The sequence below is a fragment of the Carlito syrichta genome, unplaced genomic scaffold, assembly GCF_000164805.1.
Source record: "Carlito syrichta isolate Samal-C Ts95f unplaced genomic scaffold, Tarsius_syrichta-2.0.1 Scaffold312786, whole genome shotgun sequence".
In the NCBI taxonomy this organism is placed as follows: domain Eukaryota; kingdom Metazoa; phylum Chordata; class Mammalia; order Primates; family Tarsiidae; genus Carlito; species Carlito syrichta.
Window position 1 is genome coordinate 56,398 of NW_007256882.1, and position 21,037 is coordinate 77,434.

At 40.5% G+C, this 21,037-nt stretch overlaps 1 gene segment (V, D, J or C); it reads left to right on the forward strand.

Moving 5' to 3' along the window:
• The first annotated feature begins 3,692 nt into the window (after positions 1-3,692).
• Positions 3,693-21,037, forward strand: part of LOC103272571 — a 32,484-nt gene continuing 15,139 nt past the window's right edge. The window contains 2 exon segments of the V gene segment in view: positions 3,693-3,776; positions 3,922-4,212. Coding sequence covers positions 3,731-3,776; positions 3,922-4,212 — 337 coding nt within the window.

The following is a 21,037-nucleotide window of genomic DNA, read 5'->3' on the forward strand; positions in this document are numbered from 1 at the left end:
CAACTTAGCACCCTGCAGACTCCTCCAGCCTGGACTCAGGACCCACAGTCCCTAAGTAATCTCAGAAATCATGAACCAGACCATGACACCCAGTCACTGGCTTAAACTCCTTATCGACAATCACACTAAGTACAAAAAAACTCTTTCCCATGACTAACGAAACCCTGAGTGTCCAGGTTGCACTGAGCTATCTCCTTCCATGATCCAGGCTACAGGAAACAAACCCATCTATATCTGGGTCTCTTATTATTATTAGTCCTTACTGCAATGATTGACAGACTATGAATTTTATTGTATTTCCCCCTTGTTGCCACCTTAAGAACACTGCTTCCACTTGTCTTACCTTTCTTTCAGATAAAATTGCTTTCACCAAACACCAATAAAATTTTCCCTTATTTCCTTCATCAAATTTTATTCCCTGGCACAATTTAAAAATCTGGTTTAGAAGCGGGAATGGACTTTGAGAATCTATTTGAAAGTCAGTGTCACTCTTCAAGGAGTGCTCAGGCCCCACTTAGCTCAAATATCTGGAAGGTAAATAACCTCCAGAGACTAGTTGGTGCTCCAACCTCCTGGGTCTCAAATACCTGAAGCTGAGTGAGTCATCTTACAACTCTGAAGCCACCATCTAATCGAATCAAAGACAGTAATGACATGCCTAAAATATCCAGCTCTATACTGAAGAATGGGGTCACACACACCACTTCTCAACTCAGTTGTTACCATAAGGGAGGAAAAAGACTGAGCGAATAGACACCCAACACCGAGCAACAATCCTATGTACTCTTATGTCTGCTCCCTACACATGACAAGGCTTCTGAGTGCAACAGAGAAGGGCATCTCCAGATGCTCTTGTGCATCCTTACTTGATCAGAATCCACCAAGAGACAGATGGTATCTGATGCACAGAGGTACCAGGACTGTAGGACATCCAAGTTCAGATAAGACCCAGAGAGTAAATTTGAATTCGAATTGGAGCATTTCAATTACGTGAAGGCTTCGGACAAAGGACTGAGGTTCAATTAGAGGAATCAACCAAAGACCCAAAGTTGAATGTGACAGTCCCAGTATTTTGAAGAAAGAAGACTCTTGGATGAGGAAGAAACAGGAAGGGCTGTGGGATCTGTCTCTATCTGCGAGGACTTTGATTGTCTGTGTGAGAACCCCGACTCATCTGAGAATCTTTTCAATGACCCCATTTGCTTTTTCCCTAAGTGCTTCCCTAGCAACAACGGTGGGTTTTCATCATGCTCAGAGACAGAGGAAGGCAGGTAGAAGGAAACAGCAACAAAGTCCTGAGTATTCCCTCCTGTCTTCCCCCCACCCTTCATTGGGGTACATTCTGCTAAATGTGACTCAGTCCTGGCTGATGGAAGCAGGCTGAGCAAGGCAGAAACCTGGGTGAGGGATTTGTGCAAAGCCCACCCTCCACCAAAATGCCAGAGGAGGAGAGGGAAATTCAGAGGAGCTTGGTACCTGATGCAGTGTCCTAAGAAAAGCATCTATGGGTTTCACCCCAGATTCTGAATGACTTTCATTTTCATGGACCTCTGATCAGTTCAGGACCGAATTCCTGGGCCTTGGGGAAGGGAATGAATAAGAGGCCCTAGTAAAGTCTCCTTACCTGTTGTACTCATGGGTCTGCCTTTCTCTGTCATACCTTTCAGCCGCCAGCTCCAGCCTGTGGTGACTGAAGCCCTTCCTCACAGCTACTCCTGGGCCTCCAGTCACTCTCACCTGCTCTATGAGTGCAGGACTTGTCATGAATTGGTACAACTCAAGGCGGTTCCTAAGGAAACCCAGCCAAACTTCTCTATGGCTCACATAGCAGTTAGACAAATGCCCCATGTCATTCCTAGCTATTTCAGGCTCCATATTTCGGGGCTCAGCCACCCCACCATTGCTGGGGACAAGCTAATCACTGCTGTATCCTGTGGCATCACATACCTGCTTCGCAGAAATGACTTTCTATGGGAGTTGGACCAGGAACTCCAACAGCTCATGCAGGGACCTTGGGGCAGAGGGAAGACTTCTCCATGCTGGGAGAAAAAAGTCCACCAAAAATCTGGTTCTGCCTGCTCTCCTTAAGCCCGGCTTGTGTATAAATATCTTGGAAACATTTTTATACCCCAGAGCCCTATGGAGGCCACCTTACTGTTTAACTCATGTACAGTGCAGCAGGGAGAAGGTGTAGACATGATTTGATTGTTATTCTTTTGGTCATGAGAATTTAAGTTAAGGAATTCTAGTTTAGAAACAACATGATGAATTTGAACACTGGATAATACTTGCAGGTAAATAGAAAATTTCCAAAGGCAGCCCATAGAAGATGCTGTGGACACCATTCTATGGGGGCCCATCTCCCAGGCAGGTAGTCTTTTCTGGGGATGGACCCTGGGCTCTCAGACAGTCGTCTGGAAATGACACCCACCAGCACCACCCACAGACAATGAATGGCTGGGATAGGGGACATAGCCCTGGTCACAGGCCTCCAAGTAGGATGCATCTTGTCATGCAATCTTGCTCCAGAGCTCCCCACAGGACCAGGTTGGAATCTGACTTTACCTCTGTACCTTTCTTAACCTACTCCTCTCCCCATCAGGGTTTCTTCTGAGAGCACTCCTCAGTAAATCACATGTGCCAAGTTCCCATCTCAAGATCTGTCTTCCTGAGACTATACTTGGGAAAGAGGAAGGAGGAAACCTCCTATCTTGGTCCTCTTGTCAAGACCATTACATGCATTGTTTTTTATGTGTCTTTCTACCCTAGACATAGAGCCCTGTGCTGTTCATGAAAAGACTGCAGAGGGTTCCACATGGGTTTTAACCAACTACCCCTAATAGTTGCCACCAGGATGTTGATATTACAGATAGCACTGCAATGAACATTCTCATGTAGACTCCATGGGTTTACATGAAATATAACCACTGTATATATATATTTTAAAAATAGAATTGCTAGACCAATGGATGTGTCTTTGTAACTTTCTCCATGTATTTTCAGCTTCCCTTCGAGAGGTGTTGTATTAATCACAGTGGTAGCTATAAGTATTTGATCAGAGTATAGTGTTGACAATTTAGATTTTTGCCAAGCTGTTAGGTTTAAAATGTTACTTTGTGACAGTTTTATTTTGAACTTCACTTCTTTTGCTTGAGGTTGAGCATTTTCCCAAATATTTCAGTGTATGTTTTAGGATTTGGTATACTTTCTAAAATGTTCAAATAAGAAGTATTTTGAGCTTTGTGGGCAGAGTCAACATCCAGCATTTATTAGGGACTCAGAAGTAGTCATTCTGCATGAGCTAGTGATACACAAAGGATGGCATTCCTTCTGTGGGCAGCAGGGGACACTGTGGGTCTTGGTTTAGAAACCTAACTCTCTAAGTCCCCTGGTAGTGCTCAAGTGCAGAGGGCGTGACTGAGGCTTCCTTTGCAGCTCCTTCTATCAGGTCAAAGCTAAACTCCGTTTATGACACACATCCGGCTCTTCTTCTGAACTTGAGAACTTGCCAACATGAGAATTTCAGGCTCAGGGCTCAGACAAGAGCTCAGACAGATAAACAGTGGAATGGAGAACAGATTTGCATTGCCTGCTCCCCAGGGTAACATCCAACAAGGCTACAAGAGGGAAGAATCAAGATTTGCATAAAGAGACTCTCCATCTTATAAGAGTGGCGGAGAGGCCCACCTCAGCTTTGGGTTCAGAGGTGGAACTCTGAGCTGTCTCCACCATGGCCTGGACCCCTTCCCTGCTCACCCTCCTCACTCTCTGCACAGGTGCTGTCTCCCAGGGTTCAGTGCATGCAGAACTAGGGACCAGCCTGGCCCTGACCTTTGATCCACACAGGGGATGGTGCAGGGTGTGAAGCTCCAGGAATGAGACCCTTCTTCACAGACTTATCTCTCATGTCCTCTCTTGCAGGTTCAGTGACCTCCTCTGAGTTGACTCAAGTGTCTGCAGTGTCTGTGGCCTTGGAACAGACAGTCAGGATTACCTGCCAGGGTGATAACATAGGAATATTTGGTGCACACTGGTACCAGCAGAAGTCAAGCCAGGCCCCAGTGCTGGTCATCTATGGTAGCAGCAACCGACCTTCAGGGATCCCTGAGCGATTCTCTGGCTCTCGTTCAGGGAACACAGCCACCCTGACCATCAGCAGGGCCCAGATCGAGGATGAGGCTGACTACTACTGTCAGTCACGGGACAGCAGTGGTAACTATCCACAGTGATACAGAAAGATAGGGGAAGTGAGACACAAACCCTATCTCTGTTGTTGTCATCCTCCTCTTTCAGCCTCAGAAGGACTGTAGAAAAAACTGTAAGCAGGCCTATAACCCCAGCATTTGGGAGGTCAATGCAGGAAGGTTGTTTGAGCCAGGCATTGGAGAAGAATTTAAGACCAGCCTAGGCAACATAGTGAGACAAAATAAGAAAAATTAGTTGGGAGTGGTGGCACAGGCCTGTAGCCTAATGCTTTAGGATCCTAACCCTTTAGGATTTGGCCCTACTTGGGTGGCTGTGGCAGGAGCATCACTTGAGTCCAGTTCAAGGCTGCAGTGAGCAATGATCCTGCCACTGCACTCCAGTCTGGGTGAGAGAGTGAGATCCTTACTGAACAAGAAAAAAAAGTCATTTTTAAAATTACCAGTGTGATGAATTTGAATTTGAACACTAGATATACACTTCAGTAGAAAACGGAGTGTGTGGTAGATGCTGTTGTAGCCACTGTTCAGTGGGTGCAACTACCTTCCAGCCTTCTCTGGAGGTGGATTCTGGACTCAGACTGAAACCGCCTCATGAAGGGTTGCCTAGGAGTGACACCCCCACCATCACCCAAATGAATGAGTGGACTGGGAGATGCAAGCCCTGCTCACTGACCTCCAAGTAGGACACACCATGTGATGCAATTCTGCTCTGGAGTTCCCCCAGGACCAGGCTGGAACCTGACTTTGCCTCTTTACCTTCCTGTTCTACTTCTCTCCCCATCCTGTTTTCTTTTGAGAGCACTCTTCAGTAAATGATATGCTCCAAGTTCCCAACTCAATCTCTCTCTCTTGGAGACTGTATTTGAGAGGGTGGAAAATGAAAGGTCTCTGTCCTGGTCCTCACGTCAAGAAAATCACATGCACTGTTTCTTGTGTGTCCTTCCACTCTAGGCATAGAGCACTGCCCAACTCATAATAATGCTATAGAGGGTTCCATGTGGGTTGTAACCAACTATCCCCTAATGGTTCTTACCAAGATTTGGATCTTACAAATAACACTACAATGAACATCCTCAGTCAGACTATTTAGGTGCATGGGTGTGTGTGACCATCGGAAAAATTTCTAGAAGTTAAACTGCTGAGTAAAAAGAGACGTGTTTGTTATTTTCACTGATTATTTTCAGAATCTCCTGTAGAGCACTGTATCATTTGACAGTATTAGCTATCCATCTTTGAGTAGAGTATATTCCTGGAAGTTTAAATTCCTGACAACACAGAAAAGTTATATTGTGACAGTTTTGCTTTGGATTTCCAACATTTTCTCAAATATTTCAAGGCTTTGTATTTATTAGGAATTGGTAATTTTTTCCTTAAATGTTCACATAATAAGTATGCTAGGCTTTGTGGACCAAGAGTCAACTTTGAGGATATAATGTGGGTATTTACAATATCATTAACAATGTGCCTATTTAAAAGTATAAAGACCACATTCGGCTGGGCTCGGTGGCTCGGCCTGTAATCCCTCGCTTTGGGAGGCCGAGGTGAGTGAACTGCCCGAGCCTGCGGGTTTGAGACCCACCTGGGCAACTTGGAGAGACCTCATCTCTACAATAAATCAAAAAAATTAGCTGGGTGTGGTAGCACATGCCTGTGGTTCCAGCTACTTGGAAGACTGAGGCGGAAGGATTGCCGGAGCCCAGCAGGTCGAGGCTGCAATGGCCTGGAGCGTGCCACTGCGCTCCAGTCTGGGTGACACAGTGAGACTTCAACTCAAACAAAACAAAACAAAACAAAAAACCCAACCACATTCAGCTTGGGATCATCTAAAAAACATACAGATGACCTTTAGGATTTGGCCCATAGGATGTGGTTTAAAGATCCTTGTTTTACAGGATTATGTGAAGTTTACAAAATTCCACCAGCATCCTAAGTGGAGATCTTTTTGTGAGGAACAGTATATTTTAACTCCTGTAGTGGCCTGAAGTCTTTCTTTGGACCAGAACATAATTTTATCATTTATTTGATTGGCTCTTGGGTTTTGCCCAAGGTAGTAATGTCACAATCTCATAACTTTTATCTCTATTTTTTTTGCTGAATTCTGGGAACATTTCAGATCAGGAATAAATTCCCCCAGATAGAAAAATCAGAGAGGGGGGATAGGCAAAAGGACAAGGAAGCTTGGATCAAAGTGGCGTCATTCAGAGGTGACTGGGTGAATATGAATCCATTAGTGTGGGTCCTTATTCAATCTGACTGGTGTGTTCCTAAGAAGAGGACACTTGGACTCATAGAGATGAGACATCAGAGATGAGCATGCAGAGGAAGGACCACATGAAGTCAGTAAGAAGGCAGCTATCTGCAGGTCAAGGGGAGATGCCTCAGGAGAAACCAAAGCTGCCAACACCTGTATCTTGGGCCTCTAGCTTCAGAACTGAGAGGAAATAAGTTTTTGTGGTTTAGGCTGCCAGGTCTTTGGTATCCTGCTATGGCTGCGCTAGCAAGTGATGATGAAAAGGAAACCAGAAGACAGGGATAAGGGAGGGAGGAGATGGAACAAGAGGCAGAAGGCAGGGCAGGAGGGGCTGGAAGATCAGGCCTGAGGTAAGTTTCTTGGTGGGAATCTTGACTCTAGTCATTCTTAGGGGACTTTTGGTAAAAACATTCAACCTATCAATATTTATTCTTTAATAGACATTTTTGTCCTATGTATAGGGTTCAAAGTCCTCGTATTCCCTGCTATAAACATTTTTCTTGAGGTGACATTTGTAAAACACTAGCACATCTGGCTCCAAAGTAGTCCTTCTCCATGAACTAGATACATGGAAGATGGCATTCCTTCTGAGAACACCAGTGGGAACTGCAGGCCTTGATTTGGGGACCATAGTAAACTTCAATTTGCCTGGTGTTATCAAGTACAAAGGCTATGACTGATGCTTCCTTTGAGCACTCTTTTGAGGGGGTCACATATACTCTCCATTCATGGCCCCTACCTGGTCCTATTGATGAACCTAAAAAATCAGGTTCAGAACTCAGACAGATACAATGAAGAATCTAGACCAGATTCACATCCTCTGTCTCCAAGAAAACACCCAATGAGCCACAGTAAGGAGGAAGTAGATTTGTTTGAAGAAAATTCCCTTTCTAGGATAAGAGAGGCATAGATGACCCTTCCCTATCTGAAGACACAGAAACAGAGATCTGAGGTGCCTCCACCATCACCCAGACAGCTTCTATGCTCACTGTATTCACTCACTGCACAGCTGCTACCTCCTAGGATCAGTTTTTTTTTGACCTTCAGCTTAACACAGGGAGTGATGCAGGGTGTGGGGCTTTGGGATGAAGCCCTCATCCTGAGATTCACTTCTCCTGTCTTCTATTGCAGGCTCCATGGCCTCTTCTGAGCTGATTCAGCTGCCTTCAGCATCTGTAGTCTAGGGACAGTCAGGATCACCTGCCAGGGAGATGGCATAAGAAGCTATCATCATACAAGTTGGTATCAGCAGAAGCCAGGCCAGGCCCCTGTGCTGGTCATCTAGGTTACTAGTAACCAGCCCTCCATGATCCTTGAGCAATTCTCTGGCTCCAAATCAGGGAACATAGCCACCCTGACCATTAGTGGAGTTCAGGCTGGGAATGAGGTTCACTGTCACTGTCAATCATAGAACAGCAGTTGTACTCATCTCACAGTGAAATAGGCAGATGGAGAAATGAGACACAGATCCCTCCCCCATTGGTTTCACTCTCTTGATCCATCTTCAAGAGGACTGTGGACAACGCCATGATTCTGGATCTGAGAGCTTTATGCTGCCCTTCCCACCAAACCCCAGGCAGGCTCTGCAGATGGTGGGTCAGTAGTGGATTTAGTGCTGTCAGGTCAAGACTGTCCTGGTGTTGACTGGGCTGGAGAGTGACTTAGAAAAAAAACTCGAATTGGCCTACAGTCATAAGGAGCTTTTTGTCAAGTGGTTATGATAACTGTACTTCCATATGTGTGATAACTGTTCGTCTTGTTCCTCCACTTATGTCCCAATATTCTGAAATGTATCTCTGAATTTCCCTTATGTAGCCCTGACTAAACCGCAGCATCCTGATATTCTGACCATAGACCAGTCTAGTGAACTCTGAAGATCTGTTCTTCAGGGCAAAGCCACTGACTCACTTTGGCTGGGAGTCCTGGAAGCTTACTGTTCTGCCCTCACTGGGCATTGCTGTTTACTGCAGAGGGTGACCTCCACCAATGTCTCCCCCTCTCAGAGTGGAGATCAGGTCTAATAACTGTCTAAGATCAAAATACCAAGGTCCTGTTTCAGGAAGGATGATCTTGAAGGGCTTCTCAGTCAATCCTCACTGCGGCCATATTGCAGGCTGCCCAGCTGTGCCTTACATACTTCCTCCCAGAGAGAATATCCCAGTACCTAATTGCAAGCAACTTTCTCTCTCAGACTTGATTTCAGGGAACTCCTTCCATCCCTTTCCCCTCCCTCAAAATAAAAGTTTACAGGAAATAGTATGGAAGAAGGGAGGGCAGCACAGAGACAAGGCTATGGACTTTGAAAATATTTTTGAGTACTGATGAGCACATGTATGCAAGGAAATACTTGAGCCTTAGAAAGGAATCTTCCAAAGGCATTAAAGAAAGCATTTGTAGGACTCACAAACATACACAACACACTCACACTCGTGCACTCGTGCGCACACACACACGCACACACACATACAGAGACAACACAATCAGGATAGTTATTGTTCTTACAGCCAGAATAAAAAGTGCCTAACTGAGAGTATCAAATTAACTAGTCAGAAGAGATTGACCCTGTACTGGGGATGAACTAGCTGTGGACTTGAATTTGTTCTTGCTCCACTTAGGATAGTTTAAGAGCAAGTTAGAAAGGATCCAACAGTCTTCAATTCACTTTTCTTAATCCAAGAAGAAAAAACAAAAATACATAGAGGAATTCAAATATACCATGCATCCAACCAACAAAAATTCACAGTGTCCAGCATTGTATTAAAATTCCTTCAAATAAGCAAAAAAAAAAAAAAAAAGAATATCTGTCAAGTGGTTATGGTAACTGTATTTCCATATGTGTGGCAACTGTTCAAGCCTAGTTTCTCTACTCATACCTAAATATTCTGAGATGTATCTCTGAACTACACTAGTGCAGCCCCAACAAAACTATAGCATTCGGAAATTGCATGGTCTTGACATTGTACATGTAATAACTTTCTAGACAGGATACAAAAGCAGTTATTACAACTGTATATCTTTAGTTCAGGAGGATTGAGTAAATTAAGTACAGAAATTGAAGACACAAAAGACACCTAAATCGATTTTCTTGGAATGACCACTAAAAAGTTTGGCCCCCCCCCAAAAATCATTGAATAGGAATGACAGCCTAATAGATCTTGCAAAAGAAAAGTTAATTGAAGCTGATTGTATGGAAATAGAAAGTATTTAAAATAAAATACACAAGAAATATTGACAATGAAAAGAATAGAGCACCAGTTCTTTATAGGTCAACTTCATGCAGCCTAAAGTGATGTAATTGGAGTCACTGATGGAAAATAGTTTATGAAGGGAAGGTGGATAGAAGAATTATTAAATGAAATAATGAACAAAATGTTCCAAATTTGGTGAAAGCCACAAACTTCTAATTTCAAGAATCACAAAAAAGTAAAAACAAAAGCAAAAGCAAAAAAACAAATATAAATTCAATAAGAAAACACCAATATACATAATAAAAAATTTCCAAAAGAATAGTGATAAAGAGACACTCTTAAAAGTGGCCAGAGAGAGGTCAGGCACTGTGCTTCATGCCTATAATCCCAGAAGTTTGGGAAGCTGAGGTGAGAAGACTGCCTGAGTTCATGGGTTCGAGGGCACCTGGGCAATTTAGCAAGACCTCATCTTACAATAAATAAAAAGACTAGCTGAGCATGGTAGCATGTGCCTGTAGTTCCAGCTACGTGGAAGACTGAGGCAAAAGGATCACCTGAGCCCAGCAGGTAGAGGCTGCAGTGGCCACGAGCGTGGCACAATATTCCAGTATGAGTGATAGAGTGATACTCCAACTAAAAACACAAAACAAAACAAAATCACTCAAACTTAATATTCAAATACAGGATGCTCTATCCAACAAAAGCAGATATACATGGTGTTTAAGTGCACATGAAATATATTCTCCATAGTAAACTATATTAAAAGTCTTTATAATTTTAAAAAAGAATTTGCACATAGCATGTTCTCCAAACGCTGATATTAAAGAAGTGAAACCATTCAGGTAATACTATGAATAACAGCATAATCAGAAATTAGATCAAGCAGACAACTTTCTAGAGGTATATATGATTTTGAAACTAACTCTAGAAGAAAGGGAAAATCTGATTAAAACTATAACAATAAACAACTTAAGTCATAGTTTAAAAATTTCCATAAAGAAAGACCCAGGCACAGAGGGTGTTATCACTGAATTCTACCAAATGTTTAAAGAAGAATTAATGTTATTAATATTATTTATAAAATCTTCTTGATTATAGAAAAAAAGAAAAAAACTCATTAATTATTTTTGTGAGACCTATATTATCCTGACACCAAAACTGTCAAAAGACACTACAAGAAAATACAACTACAAACCAATAACTCTTCTGGATATAGCCACATAGTTCTTTAGAAAACTAATTCAGTTTGTATTCAAGTTTGTTTCCATACAAGTGTACATAGTAACCTCTGATAATCTTTTGTATTTCTTCAGGGTCAATTGTGATTTGATCTTTTGCATTTCTGATTGTATTTATTTGGGCTTTTTTGATCGATCACATAAACAGTACTGAGTACCACATGTTCTCACTCATAAACAGACCTTGAACAATAATCATAATGCTATAAGAAAGGGATTGTGGGAGAGGGAAACTGACAGGGGAGGGAAGGGAGTATAACTCATCAACAAGGGTACCTGCAAAATGACTATTTGTATACCTAACCCTGAATTGTACCACACATCTTTATATTAAAAATGAAAATAAAATAAAGAAAAATAATATAACAACATATAAAAAGGAGTATACACCATGACCAAATGGTATTTATCCTGGAATTGCGAGAATGGTTGAACATCTGGAAGTCAATTAATAAGAGAGGCATCATATGAACAAAAAGGGCAATAACCACATGTTTATATAAAGTTACTTAAAATGCTTTCATACAAGAAGACTTTCCTTCTTGCTGTATTTAGTCCTTTGTTATATCATAAAAGGTAAGATTACAGATAAAGAGATGGGATAGAGTGTTATTTCATGCAAATAATCCTGTACTCAGCTGTGAGGATACCTTCTGGTAAATGTCAAAAAATTATATAATCTTGTGTTTCTGGATGTGCTGATTGTCTAAGGCACTTTCTTGACAAGTTGCTTGTACACAGAACAGAAAGCACGATTAGAACTTAGACAGGCATTGAGTGAGGAATTGAGTCACTGGAAATGTTCAGTCAGAGAGCAAGAAAGACAGTAGGACCCATGTTTTTCTGGACATGCATTCCATTGCAATATTATTCTGTCCACAATATACCACCAAAGTGGCTTACAAAAATTTCCAAGAAGAGCCATCTCTCCTTAGGCAGATATGCTTAATTACCATATCAAAATTTGCATTATAAAATTATATACAGTTGACCTTTGGATAGCGTGGGTTTCAGCTGCATAAATCTATGAAATTTGCCACCTCTGTCCCCCTTGAGACAGCACGATCAACCCTTCTTCTTCCTCCTCCAACTCAGCCTACCCCAAATGAAGAAAAAGAGAATGAAGACATTTATGATGATTCACTAAATGAGTAGTGAATATATTTTCCCTTTCTTGAAATTTTCCTAATAACATTTTTTTCTCTAAATGACTCTATTGTAATAATATGGTATAAAATACACATAAGATAGCAAAAATGTATTAATCGACTGTTTATGTTATCAGTAAGACTGCCAGACAACAGTAGGCTATTTGTAGTTACATTTGGGGGAATTGAAAGTTATATGTAACTTTTGACTGTGCAGTGAGTTGGTGCCTCTAAGCTTGATGTTGTTCAAGGGTCAATAGTATATATAACGTACACATACACATGCTTATACACAGACAGACAGACACTACAACTGGTCCTCTGAGGTTCTGGCAACATATTAAGGAAAGCTTGTGGTAATGTGGTAAAAATAATGGAGATTTTTAGAGATGTGAATGTCGTTCATACCAAAATGGAGTCACTTATGCTGAACTCTCACAAAATGAACTCCAGAGAGCCCATGAAGGACAAGTGCTCATGCATGCATGCCTGTTAAAAGATGTGTCACAGGATGTTCCTTCTTGTAGACCTTTAACATGAATTTTCACAACAACTTGAAGTCTTATTCCATTTTGTGGTGCTATAAAAATACCTGAGGATGGGTGACTTATAAAGAACAAAAGGTTTATTTGACTCATGATTCTGATGGCTAGAAATGGCCAGACTGGGTGGGTATCTACATCTGGAGGGGGCGCCAGGTAGCTTCCACTTATGGTGGAAGGCAATGGGGAGCTTGTTGTGCATAGAGATCACATGGCTAGACAGGAAGCAAGACACAGGAGAGGAAAGTGCCAGGCTCTTTTTAACACTCAGCTCTGGTGGGAATTAATAGAGTGAGAACTCACTCATCATGAGGGAGAGCATTAATCTATTCATTAGGGATCTGCTTCCATGATCTAAATATATCCCATTAGGCCCCACCTCTGACATATCGGATCAAATATCACCATGAAAGTGTGGAGGGAAAAGCATGCAAAACATAGCACCTGGCTCCCTGGGATTTTGCCATGTACTTGCTCACCTCCAGATTTATCCCTCCCCTCAGGATTTCAACACAGACTGCTCTGACTCAGTCTCCCTCTGCATCCTGCGCTCCCTGACAGTTGGTCACTATCTCTTGTGCTGAAGCAGCAACATTTGGATCGCAATTGTGTCTCCTAGTTCCAACAGAATCAGTATGAGCCACGTACAGCTAAGGTGTGTGATCAAAATAAGCACCTAGAGACCCAAGGTCTATTCTCACACTCAACATCTGACAAATCAGCTTATTTGAGCCTCCCTGGCAGCCTTATGATGAGACTGGTCTTTGTTGCTGTTCCTATGCAGGGTGTGGTCCCACACTGTCCGTCTAATGAGGAAGTAAGACCAAAACTCTTCTGGGCTTCCTGACTTGCACCCTGTCCTTAGGTCTGTTGTCACCTCCCCTGGGATGGGACATCTCTTGGGTTGAAAACTGAAAGAGTATGACCTTCTCTCTCCCTTCACTTGGCAAAGTGAATGTTTGAAACCACCAACTCATTGTTTTTTTACGTGCTTCAGTTTGTTAACATTTTATCGAGGATATTTGTGTTTATGCCCGTCAAAGATATTGGTCTGTAGTTTTCTTTTCTTGCTGAATCTTTTGCTGATTTTACTATAAAGGGTGATGAAGGGTGATACTGGCTTCATAGAATGAGTGAGGAAGAATTCCCTCCTTGCAATAATTATAGAGTAGCTTCAGTAAAATTGGTATCAAGTCTTTTTTGAATGTCTGGTAGACTTGGCTGTGAGTCTGGCAGGTCCTAGATATCTTTTATTGTTAAGAAATTTTAAAATTATTGTTTCAGTCTAGCTACTCCTTACTCATCTCCGGGGTTTCTATTTCTTTCTTATTCAAAGTTGGAGAGGGTTGCATGTTTTCATGAATTCATCTATTTCTTCTAGATTGTCTAATTTGCTTGCATAGTGTCTTCATAATAATCTGTATGATCTTTGCATTGCTGTCATATCAGTTGCAAAGTCTTTATTGTCATTTTTGATGAGTTGATTTGAATCTTCTTTTTTTGTTTCTTAATTGATTTAGCTAGTGGTCTATCAATTTCCTTTATCTTTTCAAAGAGCCAAATTTTTGTTTCATTGATCTTTGTATTTTTTGTTTCCAATATCATTAGTTATGCTCTGATTTTTACTTTTTATTTTCTACTGCTAGCTTTGGATTTTATTTGCTCATGCTTTTCTAGTTCCTTTAGATGTGACATTAGGTTGTCAATATATAATTTTTTGGTATTATTAATGTAGATCTTAAGTGCTATAAGTTTTCCTCTGAGTTCAACTTTGGCTGTGTCCCAAAGATTTTTATAACTTGTTTTATTGTTGGCATTAATTTTAAGAGATTACAATCCTTTCATAATTGTTGACCCCTGAATCATTTAGGAGCACATTTTTTTTGTTGTTGTTTATATTTTGTTTTAAAGATGTGGGGTGTAATTCAGGATTAGGTATACAAGTAGACATAATACAGGCAAAGTTTGTGCCTCCCTTTGGTCCCCACTTTGCCTGTTGTGAGATCAGGTACCCTTGTTGCATCTCCACCCCATCCCAGCAGAATTCCACTACAGACAATCCCTTTCTTTTTTATTTACCTATTTAAAATTTTTTTAAAAGTTTATTTTATTTTTAAAGATGTGGGGTACAATTCAGGATTAGGTATACAAGTGGTCATAATACAGGTAAAGTTTGGACCTCCCTTTAGTCCCTACTTTGCCTGGTTTGGATCAGTTACTTTACTGATGTTGTGCCTCCTTCATCCCCTCCTCCCCACCGCCTGCCACCCTGGCAGTATCCCACTACTGCCAATCGCTTTCTTATAATATTATGGTCAATGATCAGGGTTCACTTATGAGTGAGAACATTTGGTACTCTGTTCTTTGTTTCTGTGATAGATCACTGAGTATGATCAACTCTATCTCATCCCAGTTTCTGCAGAGTCCATATGCTTGTCCTTCTTTATGACTGCATGATATTCCATCTTCTATATGCACCACATTTTTTTACCCAGTCTAGTTTCCATAGGCAACACAGTTAGTCAGGAGTACATTGCTGAACTTTCATACTTTTGTTTGGTTTTGCAAATTCTTCTTGGAGTAAATTTTTAGTTTTGTTCCTCTGTGGTCTGAGAATTTGATTGATATGATTTCAATTTTTTCGAATTTATTGATACTTGATTTGTGGCCTAGTGAATGGTCTGTTCTGGAGAGAATGTTCCATGTGCTTATGAGAAAAATGTACATTCTATTGTTTTGGGTTGGAATCTTGTATAGATGTCTGTTAGGTTCATTTGTTCTAGTGTGCAGTTTCACTCCAATGTTTCTTTGTTGACATTCTTTCTTGATAATCTATTTCTGTCACTGGAGTGGTAAAGTCTTCCAGTAGTATGTATTGCTGTCTATCTCTTTTTGTAGTTCAGGTAGAATTTGTTTTACAAAGCTGGGAGCTCTGGTGTTAAGTGTATATATATTTTAAATTGTTATATATTCTTGTTGAATTGATCCTTTTATCATTGTACAGTAACTATCATTGTCTTTTTTTACTCTTGTTGATTTAAAGTCTGTTCTATCTGCTATGAGAATGGAGACTCCTGCTTGTTTTTGGTTTCCATTTGCATGGAATATTTTTTCCCACTCTTTTACCTTGAGTCTATAGAATTCTTTGTATGTTAAGTGGGTCTCTTGAAGGCAGCAGGTAATTGGATTGTGTGTGTGTGTTTTAATTGATTCCGTCAGTCTTTGTCTTTTTTTTTTTTTTTTTGAGTTGGAGTCTCACTCTGTCTCCCAGACTGGAGTGCAGTGGCCGCTCCTGGCCACCGCAGCCTCAACCTTCTGGGCCCCGGCGATCCTTCCACCTCAGCCTTCCGAGTAGCCGGAATTACAGGCATGTGCTACCATGCCTGGCTGATTTTTCTTTTTATTTATTTGTAGAGATGAGGTCTCACCAAGTTGCCCAGGCAGGTCTTGAACCCGCAGGCTCAGGCAATCCACTCATCTCAGCCTCCCAAAGCGTGGGATTACAGGCTGAGCCACCGAGCCCGGCCAGTCTTTGTCTTTTACTTGGGCATTGAGACCATTTACATTCAAAGTTAATAATGATATGTAAGGTACTATTCCACTTATCATGCTGTTTGTTATCTGGTTGCTTTACATGTCTTTCTCTACTGTGCTAAAATTCTAAAGGCCTGTGAGCTTTATGATTTACAGTGTTTTCCTACTGGTGTATTTCAACCCTTTGTTTCAACAGTTAGATCATTTCAGTATTTCCAAAAAAATCAGTCTAGTGGTGAAGAATTCCTTCAACATTTGGTTGTCTAATAAATACTTTACTTCTCCTTTTATTTTGAAACTTAGTGTATCAAGCTTCAAAATTCTTGGCTGATTGTTACTCTGTCTGAGGAGATTGAATATAGGGCTCCAATTCCTTCTGGCTGGTAGAGCTTCTGGGGAGAAGTCTGCTGGGTTTACCTTTGTAAATTATTTGATACTTTTGTCTCACTTCTCTTAAAATTCTTTTCTTCACATTTACTTTATATAACCTAATTATGATACACCTCGGGAATGACATTTTTGCACTGACTCTTCCAGAGGTTCTTTGGACTCTTTGTATCTGGATGATGAAATCTCTGGCAAGGCCAGGAAGGTTTTCCTCAATTATTTCCTCAAATGGATTTTCCAAATCTGTTGTTTGCTCTTCCTCCTTAGGAACATCTATAACTGTGTGACATTTTACACAATCCCGCATTTCTCAGAAACTTTTTTTGTTCTCTAGACTCTTTTTTCTTTATTACTCTCTGATTGGGTTAATCTGAAAGCCTTGTCTTCAAGTCCTGAGAGCCTCTCTTCTATTATTCTAGTCTACTGTTAGAACATTCCACTGTATTTTGTACTTCCCTAAATGAGCCTTTCATTTCCAGTAGTTTGGCTTTAAATTTTCAAGTGTCTATCTCCTTAGAAAATTTTTCATTATGACTTGAATAGTTTTGTTTTATTCTTCATTTCTTTATGGTGTTTTCAACATTGTCCTGAATCTCAATGAGCAATTTTATAATCAATCTTTTGAATTCTATCTGTGGAATTCTAAAGATTTTATTTTGGTTAAGGTTCATTACTGAAGAATAAGTGTGGCCTTTTGGGGATGCTGAAAAACTCTGTTTTCTCATATTGTCAGAATTATTTTTCTGGTTCTTATTGAGGATTATTTTTCCTCTTGTGCAATTTCCTAGCTCAAAGTCTTGGAGAGTCACTGGCTGGTGAGGTGTCACCAAGCAGGATCCTATTACCCTATTACCCTATATCCTGAAGTTTACTTTCCAACCTGACTCTGGTACAACATCACATAACAAAAAAAGAAGGTTAATGGTCCCAGAAGTCCATCTCCTATTCACTCCCAGACTCCAGGGAGCCCTGTAAGATTCTTGTCTATTTTCCTTGAGGTCTGCCACTTATAAGACTTCAAATCAACAAACCTGGAATTCTCCATCCACTTATTTTAACAACAGATCTCTTCTGTTGTTTTTTTCAAATTCCTTAGGCAGAAACTAACTAATACCAATCATGAAATCTTTGAACCCACTTATGACCTGCAAGCCCCCACTAGTAAATACCCTCCTTCCTAGGCCAAATGAGTGAAAATATCACAAGTATTGATTTATGGTTTCTTGTAATTTTTGCCTTCCTAAAATGTATGTAATCAAACCACCATTCAAACACAGTGCACGCATGTTCTCAGGATCTTCTGAAAATGGGACTTCCGGGGCTTGAGTCCTCAAGTTTGGTTCAAGAATAAACCATTTAAAATATTATATAGAATATGGCATCTTTTGTCAATACTAGTCACTTGGATTGACTATATACTATTATTTGGGGTTGGCAGGGGGCTGTCATAGGCACCATTGAGTTCCCTTGGTTGTACAAAACTTTGGTGTGGTGAGTTTTGTTTTTTATTAATTTAATTTTTTTATTTTAATGATGTGGGGTACAACTCAGGGTTAGATAGGCAAATGTTCATTATGGAGGTACGCTTGTTGATGAGGTGTACTTCCTTTCACCTGGCAAATACCCATTACTGCCAATCCTATCTCCTGAGTTTTTCAATTACAACTGTAGTGGTGTTATTTTAGCTACCTGTAGAGTCTCAAGGCATTCTGAATTGCTGGATAGTGGTGTTAGTTGGAGTCTGGTATCAGACCTTTCCCAAAGATGAGGTATTATATCCAACGTATGGAATCTACCAGTTGACCTCAAACCAGAAGATGGCACTTGCAGGAGACAGCCAGCTGCAATAGTGTTTGTGGGCTTTTGGTTTGGCTTGTGTTGACCCTCTAGAAGTGCCCATCTGAACTAGATGTTGGGTAGGACTATGGGAATTAACCAAGATTTCTGTCTGCCTTGAGTCTTCTTGGGAGGTATGGGGGACAAGTCTTCAAGCTTCTCACTAGTGGTACAGGATTAGCTACCCTCTAGGGATTGGGAGATTCTCCCAACACTAGTATAATGTTGCTGTGTTGTGCAGAGGCTGCCCAGAAGAATTTCTATGGAGTACAAAAGGTTGCTAGGAAAATTAGTTCCCCCTCCCAATCCCTTGCCCTAGCCTCAGGCAGTTTGCTGAGGCTCAGTGCAGCCAATCTCATGTGTTCTCACAGCAACCTGCGCCAGCCAGCCAATCTCATGTGTTCTCACAGCAACCTGCACCAGCCAGAAACTGTCTGCTGTAGCAGAATTTGCCTTGACCTGTTTCTTACCAGGATGTCTAGAAAGCAGCCTTCAGGAAGAGATGAGTTGCCTGGGATATAGCAGCTGGAGCTGCTCAGGCCTTTTTTTCTGCATTCCCCACATGTGTTTCAACAGAGCATCTTTGTGGTTAAGACTGTTTCCCATAAAGCGCTGGAGGAACATGAGACTCAGGGGAACTTCCAAGTATATGCCAGGGGTCAGAACTTCTGAATTTTCCTCACTCCCTTCTTGCTGCGTCAAGAGGCTGCCTGTGGTTTGTGCCATGATCCAGATAAGGCTGGTTAGTTCCAACCCAGACTGATCTATTTCTTCCTTCTGTGCCCTCTGCGGATATTGTTGCTTCTTTGGTGAATTGTGGCACATGATGCTGTTGCCATTACTCCCTGACTTAGATGAATATTATAAACCCTAAAGCAACAGTGAAACTAAAATCCATCTAACAACAAAGAGTTAGAGCTAATAAGCTTTGTAAGTTAGGGTTCTCCAGAGGAACTAACAGGATATACATGCACACCTCCACACATATATAAGATAGGTATGATACAAATTCATGTATATATGTGATATAGATATAGATAAATACAGACTTATGTTAAGAAATTTGGTTGTGCAACTCCCAGGCTTGCAAGTCTAAAACCTATAGGGAAAACTCAATGTTTGGATATTCAGATAGAGATGATGATGTAGTCTTCAGTCCAGATTTACTCAGAATGTTTTTACATGTTAAGTGGAAACATGAAAGACAATAAAATGATCCAAATCAGACTCTGGGATGATGTCACAGATAAAAAACACAAATAATAAGATTAACAGAAGATATGATACTTCTGAAAAAAGATGAGTTATTTTGATGATGTAACAACAGACACTGCAAAATAAAAGAAAGAACAAAGTTGCAAAAATTTAAATTAACAGAGAATACCAAGTTGGGATATGACTTTAAGCGAGGCAACAAGGATGTAATTCACATTCCTAAAGGAGAGAAAATGGGGTGGAGGAACAGAAAATAATATTTAATGGGGAATAACCAAATATTCTAAATTTATTGAAAACTATGCACTTGAAATACAAAAATCTCAGCAAATTTCAAACAAAATAAATGTAAGTAAAAAGAATTTTTAAAAACAAAAATAAAATAAGTTGTATTAAAAAAAAAACAGATAAGTAAGAGATGGTCTTAAAAGTAACCAGAGAGTAAAATACATTCGTTCAGGGGAAAAGAGTGACAGCAGATTTCTAAACAGAATAAATGCAAGCAAGAAGATATGGAATACCATTTTAAAAATGCTGAAAGAAAAAATAAAACTCAATTTTTTTGCTTGTGAAATATCTTTAAAAATGAAAGCTAAATAAAAATACTTTGAGACATGCAAATGTTGACAGAATAGACTGTCACAGACCCACAACATAAGAAATAAAGCAGAAGGAAAATGATCCCAGATAGAACCTGAATCCACAAAAACTAATGAAAAAAATCATAAATGGCAATTGCAGTGGTAAATATTGAGTTATCATTTAAATATGTTTAGAACATAATTTACTGTCTAAAGTAAAAAACAACAATGTATGATAGAACTTGCATAGTATGCAAAAGCAAAATGTATGACAAATTATAGCACAAAAAAGTTGAGAGAGATGGATGTGTTGTATTGTAGGCTCTTCGGTTGTAAGAGAAGTGTTATAAAATCTGAATGCAGACTTTGATGAGTTACAGATGATAAGATGGAAAGACTTGTAGATAATAATCCAGAAAAGTATATGAAATAAATCAGTACACAATAAATTCAAAGATAAAGAAAAAAGGAACAATAACAGATGAGGCAGAGAAAATAAATGTCAAGATGTCATATCTAAACTATATCAATAGTCACATTAATTGGAAATGGTCTCAATACCACAATCAAGAGAATCTTTCAGGTTGGATTTCAAAGGAAGACCCATTATATTTTGCATTATAAAACCTGCCTTAAAGAAGATACAAAATCAGAGTGTAAGTTCAGAACAGGTTTCCCATCACAACTCTGCTTCCCGGTGAGCCGATGATGAGACACAGCTCCAGATGTGCCCCTTGCCTCTCCATCCTCTCCCTCTGGCCTCTGAGACCAGTGTCGCAACACCAGAACTGGAGGGAAATGAGGTACACACATATTAAGTCGAGGTGCAGGAACAGGGTCCTGAGACTGGAGTGGAAGGAGATTGAGGAGGTGGGAGTGAGATGGCCTCACCTGTGGGAGGGCAGCTCTTGC